Source organism: Bombina bombina, chromosome 1, assembly GCF_027579735.1.
Source record: "Bombina bombina isolate aBomBom1 chromosome 1, aBomBom1.pri, whole genome shotgun sequence".
Lineage (NCBI taxonomy): Eukaryota > Metazoa > Chordata > Amphibia > Anura > Bombinatoridae > Bombina > Bombina bombina.
Genome location: NC_069499.1, coordinates 1,518,833,643 through 1,518,849,891, shown reverse-complemented (window position 1 = coordinate 1,518,849,891; position 16,249 = coordinate 1,518,833,643). Strand labels below are relative to the sequence as shown.

The following is a 16,249-nucleotide window of genomic DNA, read 5'->3' as shown; positions in this document are numbered from 1 at the left end:
TTTGGCATATGATTATTATGCCCCTTTAAGGACTGATGGCTCACTGACTGATAAGCAGACCCTATTGCATTCAATAACACGCCTCACAAAAATAGTGACATTTTGTTTCCTAATACAGGAACATGCATTGCTATAGATAGATAGACAGACAGATAGATAAACAGACAGATAGATATACACACACACACAGTTAAGAGGGTAAAAGAACACCTGTTCTGCTTTTTAGGGCACATTAAGACAAATTACTATAAACAAAATCTGTTGATTGCAAGCAGTGTACGAGGAGATAACCAGGTCATGCTAAATATGATACAGCTAAGCATCTAGTCATTACAATTGTATACACGTATACGTTTTTCATCGTATGTAAACGGAGAACAGAGATAATCAATCTTGTGCTTGGTTAGCTGACTCATTAATATAAAATCATAAAATCCTCGTTTGCCCTACTAACATTCAAACAAAAATAAATTTTCATATTAAATTGCAAAATTGATACCAGATTTGCGCACGTGTTCCAGAATATGAGCTGAGAGTCGAGAAAGAGGATACACAGGGCATCTGAAAATGTGCGCACTGTGTTAGTGACCGAATACTGTGTTTCTGGTGGGGATTTACAATATAAGTCATTTGATATTAAGTGTAACATAGGTGGGTCTGAAAACTGTATGAAACATTAATGCATATAGTACCATCTCTGCTAAAATGAATATATATATATATATATATATATATATATATATATATATATATATATATATATATATATATATATATATATATAGTGGAATAAGTGGGAGAGCACTCACAGGTCTTTTCCAAAAATATTTATTTTTATTTATGTATTTCACAACATAGCAAAGTTGACATTTCGGCTGTTCTAGACAGCCTTTTTCAAGACAATCCTACTGTTTAGAACATAATGTCTGAAAACGAACGCCATGATTCAGGATATTTACTCCTATTATCAATTTTCTTCATTCTCTTGCTATCTTTATTTGAAAAGCAGGAAAGTGTAGCTTAGGAGCCGATCCGTTTTAGGTTCAGCTCCATGGATAGAGCTTTCTTATTGGTGGCTACATTTAGCCACCAATCAACTAGCGCTACCCAGGTGCTGATCCAAATATGGGCCGCTCCTAAGCTTTGCATTCCTGCTTTTTAAATAAAGATACCAAGAAAATGAAGAAAAATTGATAATAAGAGTAAAGTAGAAAGTTGCTTAAAATTGCATGATCTGAATTATTAAAGAAAAAATTGATTTTAGTATCCCTTTAAAGAACTGTTTAGGGTTAACTAGTAAAAAAAAACGTATATCTCAGTATCAGCAGCTGACCAGAACATATGGATACATTAGAGAAAAATATCCATAAAGTGGCATACAAATAAATATTAAATTTAAATAATTCTTTTTACCTTTTTGTTGCTTAATTTTGGCTCTAAATGCATATATGACCCTGGTATGTACATAAGTATGTAGTAAGTTACCAGAGAGCTTTAAAAGCACTTCAGTTTCATAGCTAAATTATGTATAGAAGAGAAAAAATAGCATATTTATTCATCTTCTGCTGTGCAAAATAGCCCGTGTTTGATTTTCTTCTTCTGAGGATGATTATAATATTGCAAGGTTTTTAACTATGGAGGCAAACCAATGTCTTAATAATCAAACATCCTTTTAGGCTCCCTCCAAAGAGATTATATGGTGATGTTAGGATTGTAAACTGGTTTTAGCAGAGGAACTGGATAGTTTCCAGTGGAGACGATTTAGAACATTTCAATGGTGCAGAATTGTTTCCTTTTACATTATTAAATTTGTTATTTTCTTGCAAAAATGACCCAAAAGCATAAATAACAACCTGTAAAATTTAGGATCCCTAAAACTGCTTTTTTTTTGCTGTTAAAACAACAGTCACTCAGCCTAATGGTAAATATTTCTACACTACTTATTGATTATAATGGGAATATTCAATATTTAATGAATTTTAAGCAATTGGAAGTGGTAGAAATGTTATATTGGGATATATTCATTGATGCGCTCGTCACTTGGCCTGTCCTTGCTATACGATATAAACAATACAAGTGAGCGCTAAAAATGTTATCCTCAAAAGCCAAGCTAAAACACTGCCCCTCTCTAGCAGATAACAGGAAATCAAAGACTAAAGTACAAAATATATCTAGCGCTCCAACTAGGGAGCAAGGGTAGATGTAAGGAAGCACACAAATATTATAAATAAATGTGTATTTAATATTCGAAAATATCGTTAATAAAAAGTCATGCTTATATAAATGTACAATATATGGACGTCTCCCTAGATAGTGAATACAAATAGAATTGCTTTAGAAGAAGGTACCTTAAGAGTATAGCAGATAAAATGTAGAACAGCCTATCAGTTCACTTCCATAAAAACAAATTAAATGAAATCACGTGATTGGAGTTCTCCGAAGCCTCATAGGCTAATAGACTCACGTGATGAAATATTCAAATTCTATAGGCTGTTACAAAGTATTTGAGGACTTCAGTGCACTGATGGTGTAGCAAGCTGTGTTGCCATGGAAACAATGCGATCCACTTTGAAGAAACTATCTGTACTGGAGTTCTAATGATAGTTCGTTCGGATTTGGTGTATTAGATAGTAATCTAGTGATGTTATTATTAGCATTCAACATATAATTTCCAGAGACACATGCATAAGTGTATAAGTAGAATGTCTTAGCCTGTCACTTGGCCTGTCCTTGCTTTATGTGTTCCTGACATAAATATCGGTATTTATGCTAAAGGGACAGTCAACACTAAAATTGTTATTGTTTAAAAAGTTAGATAACCCCTTTACTACCCATTCCCCAGCATTGCACAACCAACATTGTTATAATAATATACTTTATAAGATTTAAACCTCTAAATTTTTGCCTGCTTCGAAGCCACTATAGACAGCCTCTTAATCACATGTTTTTTTATTTGCTTTTTACAACAGGAGATTGCTAGTTCATATAGGCCATATAGATAACATTGTGCTCTCACCCGTAGGTTCTGCACAACACAGCTAAAATGCAATTCAATAGATAATAAATTAAAAGTCATGTGATCAGGAGGCAGTCTGCAGAGGCTTAGATACAAGGTAATCACAGAGGTTAAAAGTATATTAATATAACAGTATTGGTTATGCAAAACTGCGGAATGGGTAATAAAGGGATTATCTATCTTTTTAAACAATTACATGACAATTAAAATTTTTTATTTGACTGTCCCTTTAAGTGCCTAATAAATTATGGCCTTTGGATTTGGAGTTTGGCGTTAGCCGTGAAAACCAGCGTTAGAGGCTCCTAACGCTGGTTTTAGGCTAACTCCGGTATTTGGAGTCACTCAAAATAGGGTCTAACGCTCACTTTTCAGCCGTGACTTTTCCATACCGCAGATCCCCTTACGTAAATTGCGTATCCTATCTTTTCAATGGGATCTTTCTAACTCCGGTATTTAGAGTCGTGGCTGAAGTGAGCGTTAGACATCTAACGACAAAACTCCAGCCTCAGGAAAAAAGTCAGTAGTTAAGAGCTTTCTGGGCTAACGCCGGTTCATAAAGCTCTTAACTACTGTACTCTAAAGTACACTAACACCCATAAACTACCTATGTACCCCTAAACTGAGGCCCCCCCACATCGCCGCCACTCGATTAAATTTTTTTAACCCCTAATCTGCCGACCGCCACCTACGTTATACTTATGTACCCCTAATCTGCTGCCCCTAACACCGCCGACCCCTGTATTATATTTATTAACCCCTAATCTGCCCCCCACAACGTTGCCTCCACCTGCCTACACTTATTAACCCCTAATCTGCCGAGCGGACCGCACCGCTACTATTATAAAGTTATTAACCCCTAATCCGCATCACTAACCCTATAATAAATAGTATTAACCCCTAATCTGCCCTCCCTAACATCGCCGACACCTAACTTCAAACATTAACCCCTAATCTGCCGACCGGAGCTCACCGCTACTATAATAAATGTATTAACCCCTAAAGCTAAGTCTAACCCTAACACTAACACCCCCCTAAGTTAAATATAATTTACATCTAACGAAATTAATTAACTCTTATTAAATAAATTATTCCTATTTAAAGCTAAATACTTACCTGTAAAATAAATCCTAATATAGCTACAATATAAATTATAATTACATTGTAGCTATTTTAGGATTAATATTTATTTTACAGGCAACTTTGTAATTATTTTAACCAGGTACAATAGCTATTAAATAGTTAAGAACTATTTAATAGTTACCTAGTTAAAATAATTACAAAATTACCTGTAAAATAAATCCTAACCTAAGTTACAATTAAACCTAACATTATACTATCATTAAATTAATTAAATAAAATACCTACAATTACCTACAATTAAACCTAACACTACACTATCAATAAATAAATTAAATACAATTCCTACAAATAACTACAATGAAATAAACTAACTAAAGTACAAAAAATAAAAAAGAACTAAGTTACAAAAAATAAAAAAATATTTACAAACATAAGAAAAATATTACAACAATTTTAAACTAATTACACCTACTCTAAGCCCCCTAATAAAATAACAAAGACCCCCAAAATAACAAAATGCCCTACCCTATTCTAAATTACTACATTTCAAAGCTCTTTTACCTTACCAGCCCTGAACAGGGCCCTTTGCGGGGCATGCCCCAAGAAATTCAGCTCTTTTGCCTGTAAAAAAAAAACATACAATACCCCCCCCCCAACATTACAACCCACCACCCACATACCCCTAATCTAACCCAAACCCCCCTTAAATAAACCTAACACTAAGCCCCTGAAGATCTTCCTACCTTGTCTTCACCCTACCAGGTTCACCGATCCGTCCTGAAGAGCTCCTCCGATGTCCTGATCCAAGCCCAAGTGGGGGGCTGAAGAGGTCCATGATCCGGCTGAAGTCTTCATCCAAGCGGGAGCTGAAGAGGTCCATGATCCGGATGAAGTCTCCGGATGGTGTTAGGGGCAGCAGATTAGGGGTACATAAGGATAATGTAAGTAGCAGCGGTTTACGGAGCGGCAGATTAGGGGTTAAAAATAATATGCAGGGGTCAGCGATAGCGGGGGCGGCAGATTAGGGGTTAATAAGTGTAAGGTTAGGGGTGTTTAGACTCGGGGTACATGTTAGGGTGTTAGGTGCAGACGTAGGAAGTGTTTCCCCATAGCAAACAATGGGGCTGCGTTAAGAGCTGAACGCGGCTTTTTTGCAGGTGTTAGGTTTTTTTTCAGCTCAAACAGCCCCATTGTTTCCTATGGGGGAATCGTGCACGAGCACGTTTTTGAGGCTGGCCGCTTGCGTAAGCAACTCTGGTATCGAGAGTTGAAGCTGTGTTAAAAATGCTCTACGCTCCTTTTTTGGAGCCTAACGCAGCCTTTTTGTGGACTCTCAATACCAGAGTTATTTTTATGGTGCGGCCAGAAAAAAGCCAGCGTTAGCTACGCGGGTCGTTACCGACAAAACTCCAAATCTAGGCCTATATCTCTCGTATCACACAAGAGCCGCTAGCAACATAGAAAATCAAAAATTACAACTGCAACATTTTGCAAAGACTACTAAATGTGCCATGTAAATGTTATGTTTTTCAGTAATAAAGGGATTCTGAACCCTTTTTTTTTTCTTTTGTGATTCAGATAGAGCATGCAATTTTAAGCAACTTTCTAATTTACTCCTATTATCAATTTTTCTTCATTCTCTTGCTATCTTTATTTGAAAAAGAAGGTATCTAAGCTTTTTTTTTGGTTCAGAATTCTGGACAGCACGTTTTTATTGGTGGATAAATTTATCCACCAATCAGCAAGGACAACCAAGGATGTTCATCAGACATGGACCGGCATCTAAACTTCTTGCATTTCAAATAAAAATACCAAGAGAATAAAGAAAATTTGATCATAGGAGTAAATTAGAAAGTTGCTTGAAATTTCATGCTCTATCTGAATCACACAAGAAAAAAATTGGGTTCAGTGTCCCTTTAACTATTTGCATGTCAGTTTTATTACAGTAAAGTAGGCTTAGTGGACAGAAAGAAAGGCGTTGTAGAAACCTTGCAGTCAGAATGAGGGGCTGATCTTGGGCATTCCTGGGGTCTTTTCATACCAAACTTTGACCAAGCCTACAGAATTCATAAGGACCTTCTTTGTGAAGTGTATCCTCGGAGGCGTATCTCTTTATTTTAATGCTCTTTAAATTATATTTTTTCTTTATGTTTTAAAGTTGTTTTTAGCAACTTAGAGTTGGCTGATTTAAATGTTATATATTTTTCAATTTTAATTTGTTTGTGTTGTAAGGTTTTGAAGATTTTTTTGTGATACTGGTACTTCTGACAGTAGAAATTGCAAGATAAATACAGCTCTATTTATTGTAATGGAGCTAAACACATGACTTGTGGATATAACAAGGAGTGTATATAAATCTGATTTTTTTAAATAATGTTGCAGTAAATTTTTTAAGTGAGATTTTAATTTAACAAACAAGTTTAATTGAATCCAGTCTCAAACCAATATCTGTCCATCCCAGTAATTTTTGACAGTGATTGTTATTTCCATTGGGTGGTTTTTAGCCTTTGATCATATGAATGTTGTCGGCTGAATGTATTTTTTTTAACAATTATATAACTGATATTCAGTATTGTGAATTACTTCTAAACTGATAAACAGAGAAAGTTTGAGGGCATTGAAAGTCAAATTTGACTTCTAATTTGGATAGAAACAATATTTATTGATTTTACAAAATCATTTCTAGTAAACATTGTTAAAGGTTTTAATCAAGTTTGTGTGTGAAAGAGTTATTGTAGATTTTTATTTGCCTCTCTCTAGACAAGATCGTAAAAATATTATTGAAAAAATCCTCTTCTCACATTGGCGCAATCAGCTAATGAATAAAATGTCTGTTGTTTTTTATTCTGGGACACAGCTTTTGTTTTTGTTTTATAGTTTCTAGATGGTATAGATTAATTAGGCTACACAAATAAGGCATTCTGAGTCATTTAATATTTTTATATATGATACTACACAATTTAAAATGTTACCAAAAAGTGTTATGTTAAGAAGATCTGATAATTACAATCCATTACTACAAAACATTTGCTCTGATTTATATTGTGTATTCAAATTCAAGGTCATTTTAATCCATTAGAAAAAAAAAAGTTTTTAAAATAATCTTTGAATTTAACTAATGAAAATGGCCTTGACCAATTATATACTCATTTTTGCCTCTTTGAGACAGCGTATCTTTGTTGTTGCAAATTGTTGTTCAATGTTTACGTTCTTGCATATGGTTAGATTAAGTAGACACAATCACTACCTAGCTTATTAAAATATTTACAGTATAGCTGAAATTAGAGTTTGAAATCTGAATAGATATTATTTAACTGATAAAACACAACACTTTATTTTTTCAAACAAATAATAAAAAATTGAAAACAAATTTGAATGAATTTTCCTGTTATTTGTTTATTAATTAATCAAATAAATTAACAAATACAATATGTGTAAAACCGTTACTATATTTATTAAGTTTTTCAAACAGGGGAATTTAAATTTAAATTAAATAATAAAGAAATTTAGTGTTCATTTATTAGTTTTTTTTTTATTTAATGAATTAATAAAGTCAAGATATATTCAGATACATTATTTGTTTTCTAAAAGAATAAGAAACAATAGGAAAATGCACATTTCTAAAAAAAAAACTTTATTCAGATACATTAAACAGTAAGTTTTACTTTTGTTTTGGCCACAGGTGTTTTAATTATGTGAAGTTTTGTAAAAAAAAAAAAAAAAAAAAAAAAAAAAAAAAGAAACCTGAGAAAACGCACACAAAAGCCAGAATAAATTTTATAGTTTTTTTTTTCATATTTACTTAATCTAAGAGCTAAAAAAAACAGATTTTACTTTTATTTAATTTATATATATATATATATATATATATATATATATATATATATAATGTTGTAATAAAATCTTACATTTGTATTTGACTTTTTAATGGAAACATTCATACTACAGAAACACTTTAAAATAAGAACAAATATCATTTACTCTATTATTCAAAAGTAAAAAAAACATCCCTAGCTACAGTATGTCCAGAAATACAATTTTTAGTAGCATTTTGTGTTTTACCAAACTCTTGAGGGAAAAACAGCTATGACTATCTGAATATTTGACAATATCACAAAAAATACAAGGAAGAAAAGAAATAACAAGTCATCACTGCAGTGATAACAATGCTAATAAATTTCAGAAAAAATAGGGTTTGTGAACTTTAGAACTTTATATGGAGCCAATCAAACAATTTTAACAACTAAAGACGTTTAGATTGTTTTATTATTATTATTATTATTATTTTGTTTAGAGATAATGAAAAACAGGAACAAGCAATAGCATTTTGGGAGACAGTTTTGAACATGGTCTTTCTATGTTTTAACCCACAGGATTGTATTACAGGAGGATGTAAACTAAATAAATATTATGTTTATTTAGCAATATTTTATTTATTGTGAGAATTCAGTGGTTAAAGGGACAGTAAACCTAATGTTATTAATTGCAAGGCTTTAAAACCTAGCAGCACACACTACAGAAGGCTTACACACATCCAACTCTTCTGAAATGTCTTCAAAAGTTAGTTTGGGACCCACAGGGTGCTCCTTGTTGACACATAAATTTTGTGGCCCCATTAAAAAATAACGTGTGATTTGGGGTATTTCTACTGGGTGGGCAAACACGATGGGTGTAACTCAAAATAACCCACTGGAGAAGAGAACAACAGACAAAGGGTACCCTGCAACTGTACCTAAATTGGCCCCACTCTATGGACATTTTTAGGAAATCTATTATTTGTCTGTTTAATAGCAATAAATGTATATGTGGCCCTTAAGCTTCTAAAGTATTGATCTGCAGCCCCATGTGTGTTAGGAAGCTAGCCCTCAATGATTTAATTAATTCCCAGATGCCCTTATAGATACAGCTTAAGCCTTAGAGGAATTAAGTCAATGTTAGTGGTTTGTTAGTGATTTTTAGATTTTTTAAAGAACACTTTTTTTCCCCCCATCAGAATCCCATTAATACCATTGATCTGTGTTCCTTTAAATTCTCAATACATACATCAGATGTTCACTGAGATCTCATTAACATTAATAATGCAGTATTTGTGCATATGAAAACACAAGACTCTAAATCCAGATTTTGCTTTATCAGACAACGATAATGTGCTCAACAGGTTAAATCAGAGATGGAAAAAAAAAATTGTATCATAAAAGATCATATGATTTCATCAAAGCTATTTCTGTAACTAGCACATTTTCAAGTCACGCCAATCAGGCACTTGGACCCTTCTCTAATCAGGCTGCTTTCTCTTGCCTTATGTAATTCGCATCTCCAAAGTGCATCAGACTCAAAGTTTGATTGCAGCCTCAAGCATAAAGGACTTTTTATTCAGGAATTTCAGCTGTTTAATGACAGTTTGGAGCAACTCAATTATACCCTCTGTTGGAGTCACTTGTAGAACCACCTAAAGGATTTTCTTTTTATTTTACAGGAAAAACATTATTCCTTGTGTACTTTGAATAGTTTCTTCTTTAAAATCATAAAATGTAAATGGTAGGAAAGCCATAATGAAACTGTTAATATTTCAGCTTTGTAGAATCCTCGATTATGGGTTTAATATTTACCCAGTACCTCAACAGAAGTTAAAAAAATTTAAAAAATAGTGCATGTATGCTGTCGTGCAAATTTAACCTTTTTAATTAACGTCTATTATAAAATATACTTTGTTCTTTTGGTATCCTTTATTAAAAAACATGCATAGGTAGGCTCAGGAGCACCAATGCACTACTGGGAGCTAGCTGCTGATTGGTGGCTACACACAAGTGCTTCTTGTTATTGGCTCACCAGATGTTTTCCGCCAGCAATCAGTAAGGCTTTGCTGCTTTGTAGCTGATTTTAACTATGTGTTTAGCAGTTTTGCAGGGGATAAATATGTAGTCATATGCAAGCAAAAGTGCAATAATAAAATGCTCTAAAACTTTTTCTATTTAAAATGCATTCTGGACCTCATTTATGTACATGTCTTAACTGTACTCTACCCGTTCCCACACCCCCGCATAATGGCCCCACCCACAAGGTACTGGTGCCACCGTCCATGAGGTTCCATTCTCCTTCTTTTACATTTGTATAATTTTTTTTAATTCATAACTTTTCTCTTAATGATTTGTCTTTGTTCGAGTACTGAAGCAACAGTTGCATCCATCTTAAAGGGACACTGTACTGTATTTTTTCCTTTAATGTATTTCCAGTGACTTATACTAGCTGCATAGAATTTAATGTATGGGAAATTGCTGCTTTAGATTTTTTCTTGCAATTAAAATAGCTGGTTTTGCTAAAAGAAAAACCAACACCTAAAATGAAAATGTCAGCACCTAAGTATCGCACTTTGTGTATAGAGAGACATAGATAAGATAAGGAGGTCTGCTCATCCTGCAGGCTTAGCCCATTTAAATGTGGATTTTTTAATTTATTTTTTAAACATTCAGTTTTGGTTTTAGCTAGCAAAATCAGCTATTTTATATACAATTCTGAAGCTAAAAAAATCAATCCCCCATACATTTAATACTCTGCAGCTTCTAGATATCTTTAAAAACTGCAAGGAACAAAATGTAGGAGCCTGTGATTTTGTAATTTGTCATGCTCTGCATTAAAGGGACTCCGTAAAAGGATTTAAAAAAAAAATATATAGTATTTTTTGTTGTTGCATGAACAAATGTAAACTGAAACTAATTTAGCTATGTCAATGGTCTACTTCCTGTTAGTGTTAATTGGCTAATAGGCATTATTGCTATTAATTGCTATTGCTGTTAATGCTCATTGGCTCATATTCCTGTTTTTGCACATTGGCTGATAAGCACTTCTTCTTAATGCTCATTGGCTTATATTCCTGTTTATGCACATTGGCTGATAAGCACTTTTTCTTAATGCTCATTGGCTTATATTCCAGTTTATGCACATGGGCTGATAAGCACTTCTTCTTAAAGGGACACTAAACCAATTTTTTTTCTTTTTGTGATTCAGACAGAGCATACAATTTTAAGCAACTTTCTAATTTACTACTATTATCAAATGTTCTTCATTCTCTTGGTATCTTTATTTGAAATGCAAGAATGTAAGTTTAGATGCCGGCCCATTTTTGGTGAACAACCTGGGTTGTTCTTGCGGACTGGTGGATAAATTCATCCCCCAATAAAAAAGTGCTGTCCAGAGTACTGAAACAAAAAAAAGCTTAGATGCCTTCTTTTTCAAATAAAGAGAACGAAGACAAATTGATAATAGGAGTAAATTACAAAGTTGCTTAAAATTGTATGCTCTATCTGGATCACAAAAGAAAAAAAATTGGGTTCAGTGTCCCTTTAATGCTCATTGGCTAATAGGCACTTCCAGCTAATATTCATAGATTGACAGGTACTTCCTGTGCCAATCTTTCCTCTATTATGTCAATTAGCATTAATAGGAAGTGCTCCACTGATATGTATGTTAGTTTAAATTTAAACTGCTATTACTACATATTTATTTAGCCAATAAAGGTCTTTTTTTTTATATACAGCCCCATGTTGTAAAACTGAAAAAAGTTCTGTTTTATACTATAAATAGAGGGTAAATGACTTAAGAATCCCAGAACTGACAAAAGTACATTAAAATATAAATTACCTAAAATAGATGCAGATAACTAACAGTATCAGTCAGCACATAAATGCACATAGGTTGCCTCCTTTTTTTATTGACTGTATTTGTTAATAACCAAGCGTCCTCATCGCTGCAATTTTGAATCAATTCCATATACTTCTGGTAATTAACCTTTACCATTAGAAGGCAGGTCCCCTTGGAATGAAAGGATTAGAAATCCTTGTGTATCTACTAAAACTGCCCATAGCAACATATCATAAATAGAACAGCCACAATGACATTGCTCCTAACAATGCTCATGATTTATCCTTGAATAAGAAAAAAATGTCAGAACCGTTTCCTTTTAGTGTTTTCTTCTTGTCTGGATAAGTTAGTTTATAAAGCATCAGGTAAAAAAAAAAAGATAAGGTCATTACTGTACTGTTGTTCCACTCTCTGCAAATGTGTTTTTTCCTCCAATATAAATTGCTAAGTGTTTTTTCTAAAAGTATTTCTTTGCTCTGCAGGTCAGCTTTTAAAATGTGTCAACCAAAAGACCTTTTTTGTTGTTGTTTTATTATTTTTCTTTCTGCTATAACAGTTGTGTACTTTGCATAAAATAATTCAGCATTTTATCGTTTGGAGAGTTTTGGAGAAAAATTGATTATTTTTCTTTTAACCATGATAAAACATTTTCATATCACGGCTGTTCTGTAAAAAAAATATCGGGTAAATATTTCTTTTAAAAAATATAGATATATATTTTTAAAAAAGTTTCCAATTTACTTTGTTCTTATGTAATTCTTTGTTGAAGAGATACATACAGTAAGTAGATGTCTGGAGCACTATATGGCTTTTGCTTTTGCAAATGGATAACATTCTTGCAAAACTACTGCCAGTGCTCCAGATACGTGCACGCTCCTGAGCTAACTTCTCTGCTTTTCAACAAAAGATACAGAGAGCATTTGTTTTTTAATAGAATTAAATTAGGAAATTGCGTGCCCTATCTGTATCATGAAAAAAAAAAAGTTTGGTTTCCTGTCCCTTTGAAGCCGCCCTGAATTAGTAAGGCAGGGTTGTTTTTTTAATGTTTAGTGTTCCACACAGGGCTTAGAAGAGAGATTTACAGTAGAGAATAAAGATGAGACCCACACACACAAATAATTCCATGTCCCCTTTCCATTTAACTTTGTAGTCAATGACTTGATGGAAGCATGATGGGAGTAAATAAACTTCCCTGGCATCTGGAAGGGGGGGGGTATCCCAGCAAATGCTCATCTGTACCATATAGGTCATGCTCACAATTACCCTTGGCATTGACCTATGCGCTTGTATTTTCTGGGCTAAGGGTAGAGTGCAGCAGATCACCAGAGGTATTAAGCTTTTATGCACACCCCCCATAGATTTTTTATGGACCGTAGGGGGTAAAAGCATCAAAAGGTAACAAGAAAACTCATTCCACTGCATGTGTTACTGGCATTTCAGGGACAAACCCCTTACATTGCATGTTATTTACAGTATGATGTTTAAATATCTGCACAGTGTTTTACAGTGGTTACATCTTCGGACTGTGTGTTTCTAGCAGTATAGAGTTTAATCACTGTACTGTGTGCTACTTGCAATATCAGGGTTAAGTCTGGGCACGCTTTTCCTGACTATATAGAGGTTAAACCCTATACTGTGTGTTACTGGCAAACACACATACTGTGTTATTTGCAAGGTATGGGGTTAAATGTTTGCACTGTATGTTACTGGCAACATGGGGCTTAAATATCTGTACTGTTTGGTAAAATTGAGGTTAGGTTCCTGTACTATGTGTGTTACTTACAATATGGGGGATAAGTCTTTGTACGATATGTTACAGAAAAGGTAGAGATCTCTGCTCTGTTTTTTTCCACTGGCAAAAGGGCATCAAATCTCTCCTTTGTTACTCATAATTACAGGGTAACTTGTTTTTGCCTATATTTGTATATTACTGGCAAGAGTCGGTTAAAGGGATAGTATAGTCAAAATTAAAGTTTTATGATTCAGATAGAGCATGCACTTATAAGCAACTTCCTAATTTACTCCTATTACCAATTTTTCTTTGTTCTCTTGGTATCTTTATTTTAAAAAGCTGGAATGTAAGCTTAGAAGCCGGCCCATTTTTGGTTCAGCACCTGGGTAGCGCTTTCTGATTTGTGTCTAAATGTAGCCATCCAATCAGCAAGCGCTACTCAGGTGCTGAACAAAAAATGGGCTGCCTAATAAGCTTACTTTCCAGCTTTTTAAAATAAATATACCAAGAGAACGAAGAAGAATTGATAATAGGAGTAAATTAGAAAGTTGCTTTAAATTGCCTGCTCTATCTGATTCATGAAAGTTTAATTTTGAATATACTATCCCTTTAAATGTACACGCAGTACTAGATTTATGACGTAACTAGAAGCATTTCTGCACATGAATGATGGAGTCAGGTGTGTACTTCCTACTAATTCTCACTCGCTGATTAGAACAATTCACAGCTATATTGGCAGAGAGTTTCAATCCTCTACAAGCTTGATAATAAAACTTTGGTTTATTCAAGGCAGGAACATGCTTTTAAAAACACTGTAATACATTTTGAAATGTCCTCCTAAAATATGTAATGACACAATTTAATATTTCTTCCAATTTGAATGTTCTAGGCTAAGCATCAAAAACAAACAATCATGATCTATTATTCTTTTTTTAGGCCATATATTGCCTTCAAACCGCAACACCCCAAGTCCCATAGATCCAGAATCCATCCAGGTGGCGGTCGGATATGAACCGGATCCAGCAGATCTCGCTCTTTCTAGCATCCCAGGACAGGAGATGTTTGACCCACGAAAGCGCAAATTCTCAGAGGAAGAACTGAAGCCCCAGCCTATGATAAAGAAAGCACGTAAAGTCTTCATTCCAGAGGACCTGAAGGTAATTTGGAAACAGTGTCCAGGATACCCCCTGGAAATAGGAAATAGTTTTATCATATATGTTTTTCAGTACATAATGTATCATTTGTTTCTCTGGAACACTATTAGGAATCGTGTTTAGTGAATTTTGAGCCTCCAAATAATTTTTACGTGCCCTGTGCTCTAGCAGGAAGTAAAAGGAGTCAAAATGGAATTCCCCATAAGAGAGACAGTGTATGGTAAAACTGACTTCCCCTTAAAGGGATACTTAAACCATTTTTTTCTTTTGTGATTCAGATACAGCATGCAATTTTAAGCAACTTTCTAATGTACTCCTATTATCAATCTTTCTTTGTTCTCTTGCTATCTTTATTTGAAAAACAGGAATCTAAGCTTAGGAGCCGGGCCCATTTTTGCTTTAGCACCTGGGTAGTGCTTGCTGATTGGTGTCTAAATGTAGTTACCAATCAGCAAGCGCTACCCAGGTGCTGCACCAAAAATGGGCCAGCTCCTAAGCTTAGATTCCTGCTTTTTAGGTTTAGTATATCTTTAATGGATTTCAAATTACTTTTACCAGCTGAAATTTTTAAATACATGGGAAATTGATCCTCTAGGTTTATTTTATTGAATTAAATATTTTTGCTCATTAAAACTACAACCCATTCAAATGGTCTAAACTTGCAGGAAGAGCAGACTACATTCTCCCATCTTACTCTATATACACACACACACAAACAACTCTACCTTATCCCTCACTGTATACAAAGACAACATTTTTTTTTTACATATCTTTTCTATAACAAGTTCTGTAATACTGGAATTTTCAGTATATGTTGCAGCTTTAAAAGTCAAAAGTAGCTATTTCAAATGACAACAATTAATACACTTCAGCATTTCAAATAATTTTAAATACAAAAGATGCATTTTTGCTAATACATGTTTATTGCAAAAGTGCTTTTGTTCAGAACTGAAATTCACCCGTGTGCATTCCAATTGTTGCTGGAATGTCCCTTTAATTTCTGATGCACGTGTTTAAAAAAAAGAGAAAAAAGGACAAATAATATAAAGTTAATTTGATAACATTACAATTTTTTAGCAGCTCCATAATGAAAGCAAACAAATCATAAAGCAGGATCAGGTTATGCTGCCATGTGCCTGTTTTTGCTAATGTTTTGAGACACGAGACTCACAGTGAGTATTACTGTCGCTGTAAGTCAGGTAACTGTACCTTTATCACAAAGTACATCTCCTTGGCTTGCTTCAGTTTAATCACATCAGTAGCTCTGACAATTTACCATACTGTTAAATCCCAGCTCACCGTTGCAGCCGGGCGATTGGCTGTTTAGGAGATTAAGTCGGTCAATCGCCTCTCCAGTGCACGTGATTCCTGTGTGCTTGCTCAAGACAGGATTAAAAGATTTACCATTGCAATTTGTTAAAATAAAGGTGGATATGGCTCGACTGACTCAGTAATGAATTGCTTTAAAGCTGATTTTGTGGAGAGTTAACTACATGGAAAACTAAGCATTAAATTTGAGTGCATTGCCCTAGATGCACTGGCTTTATATTATTTAGTGTGTTCTGCATGCAAGAGAAAGCATTAAACACATGAAGGTTTGTCTTAAAATATAGATGGGTAGTTTCAATA

The 16,249-nt window shown here is 34.0% G+C and overlaps 1 protein-coding gene across 2 annotated transcripts in view; it reads left to right on the top strand.

The window, feature by feature from the left end:
- HLF (HLF transcription factor, PAR bZIP family member) overlaps positions 1–16,249 on the top strand; it is a 71,660-nt gene that overhangs the window by 49,847 nt on the left and 5,564 nt on the right. For both annotated transcript variants that reach the window (XM_053708270.1, XM_053708262.1), the window contains exon 3: positions 14,403–14,623. In XM_053708270.1, coding sequence (XP_053564245.1) covers positions 14,403–14,623 — 221 coding nt within the window. The remainder of the gene's footprint in view (positions 1–14,402; positions 14,624–16,249) is intronic.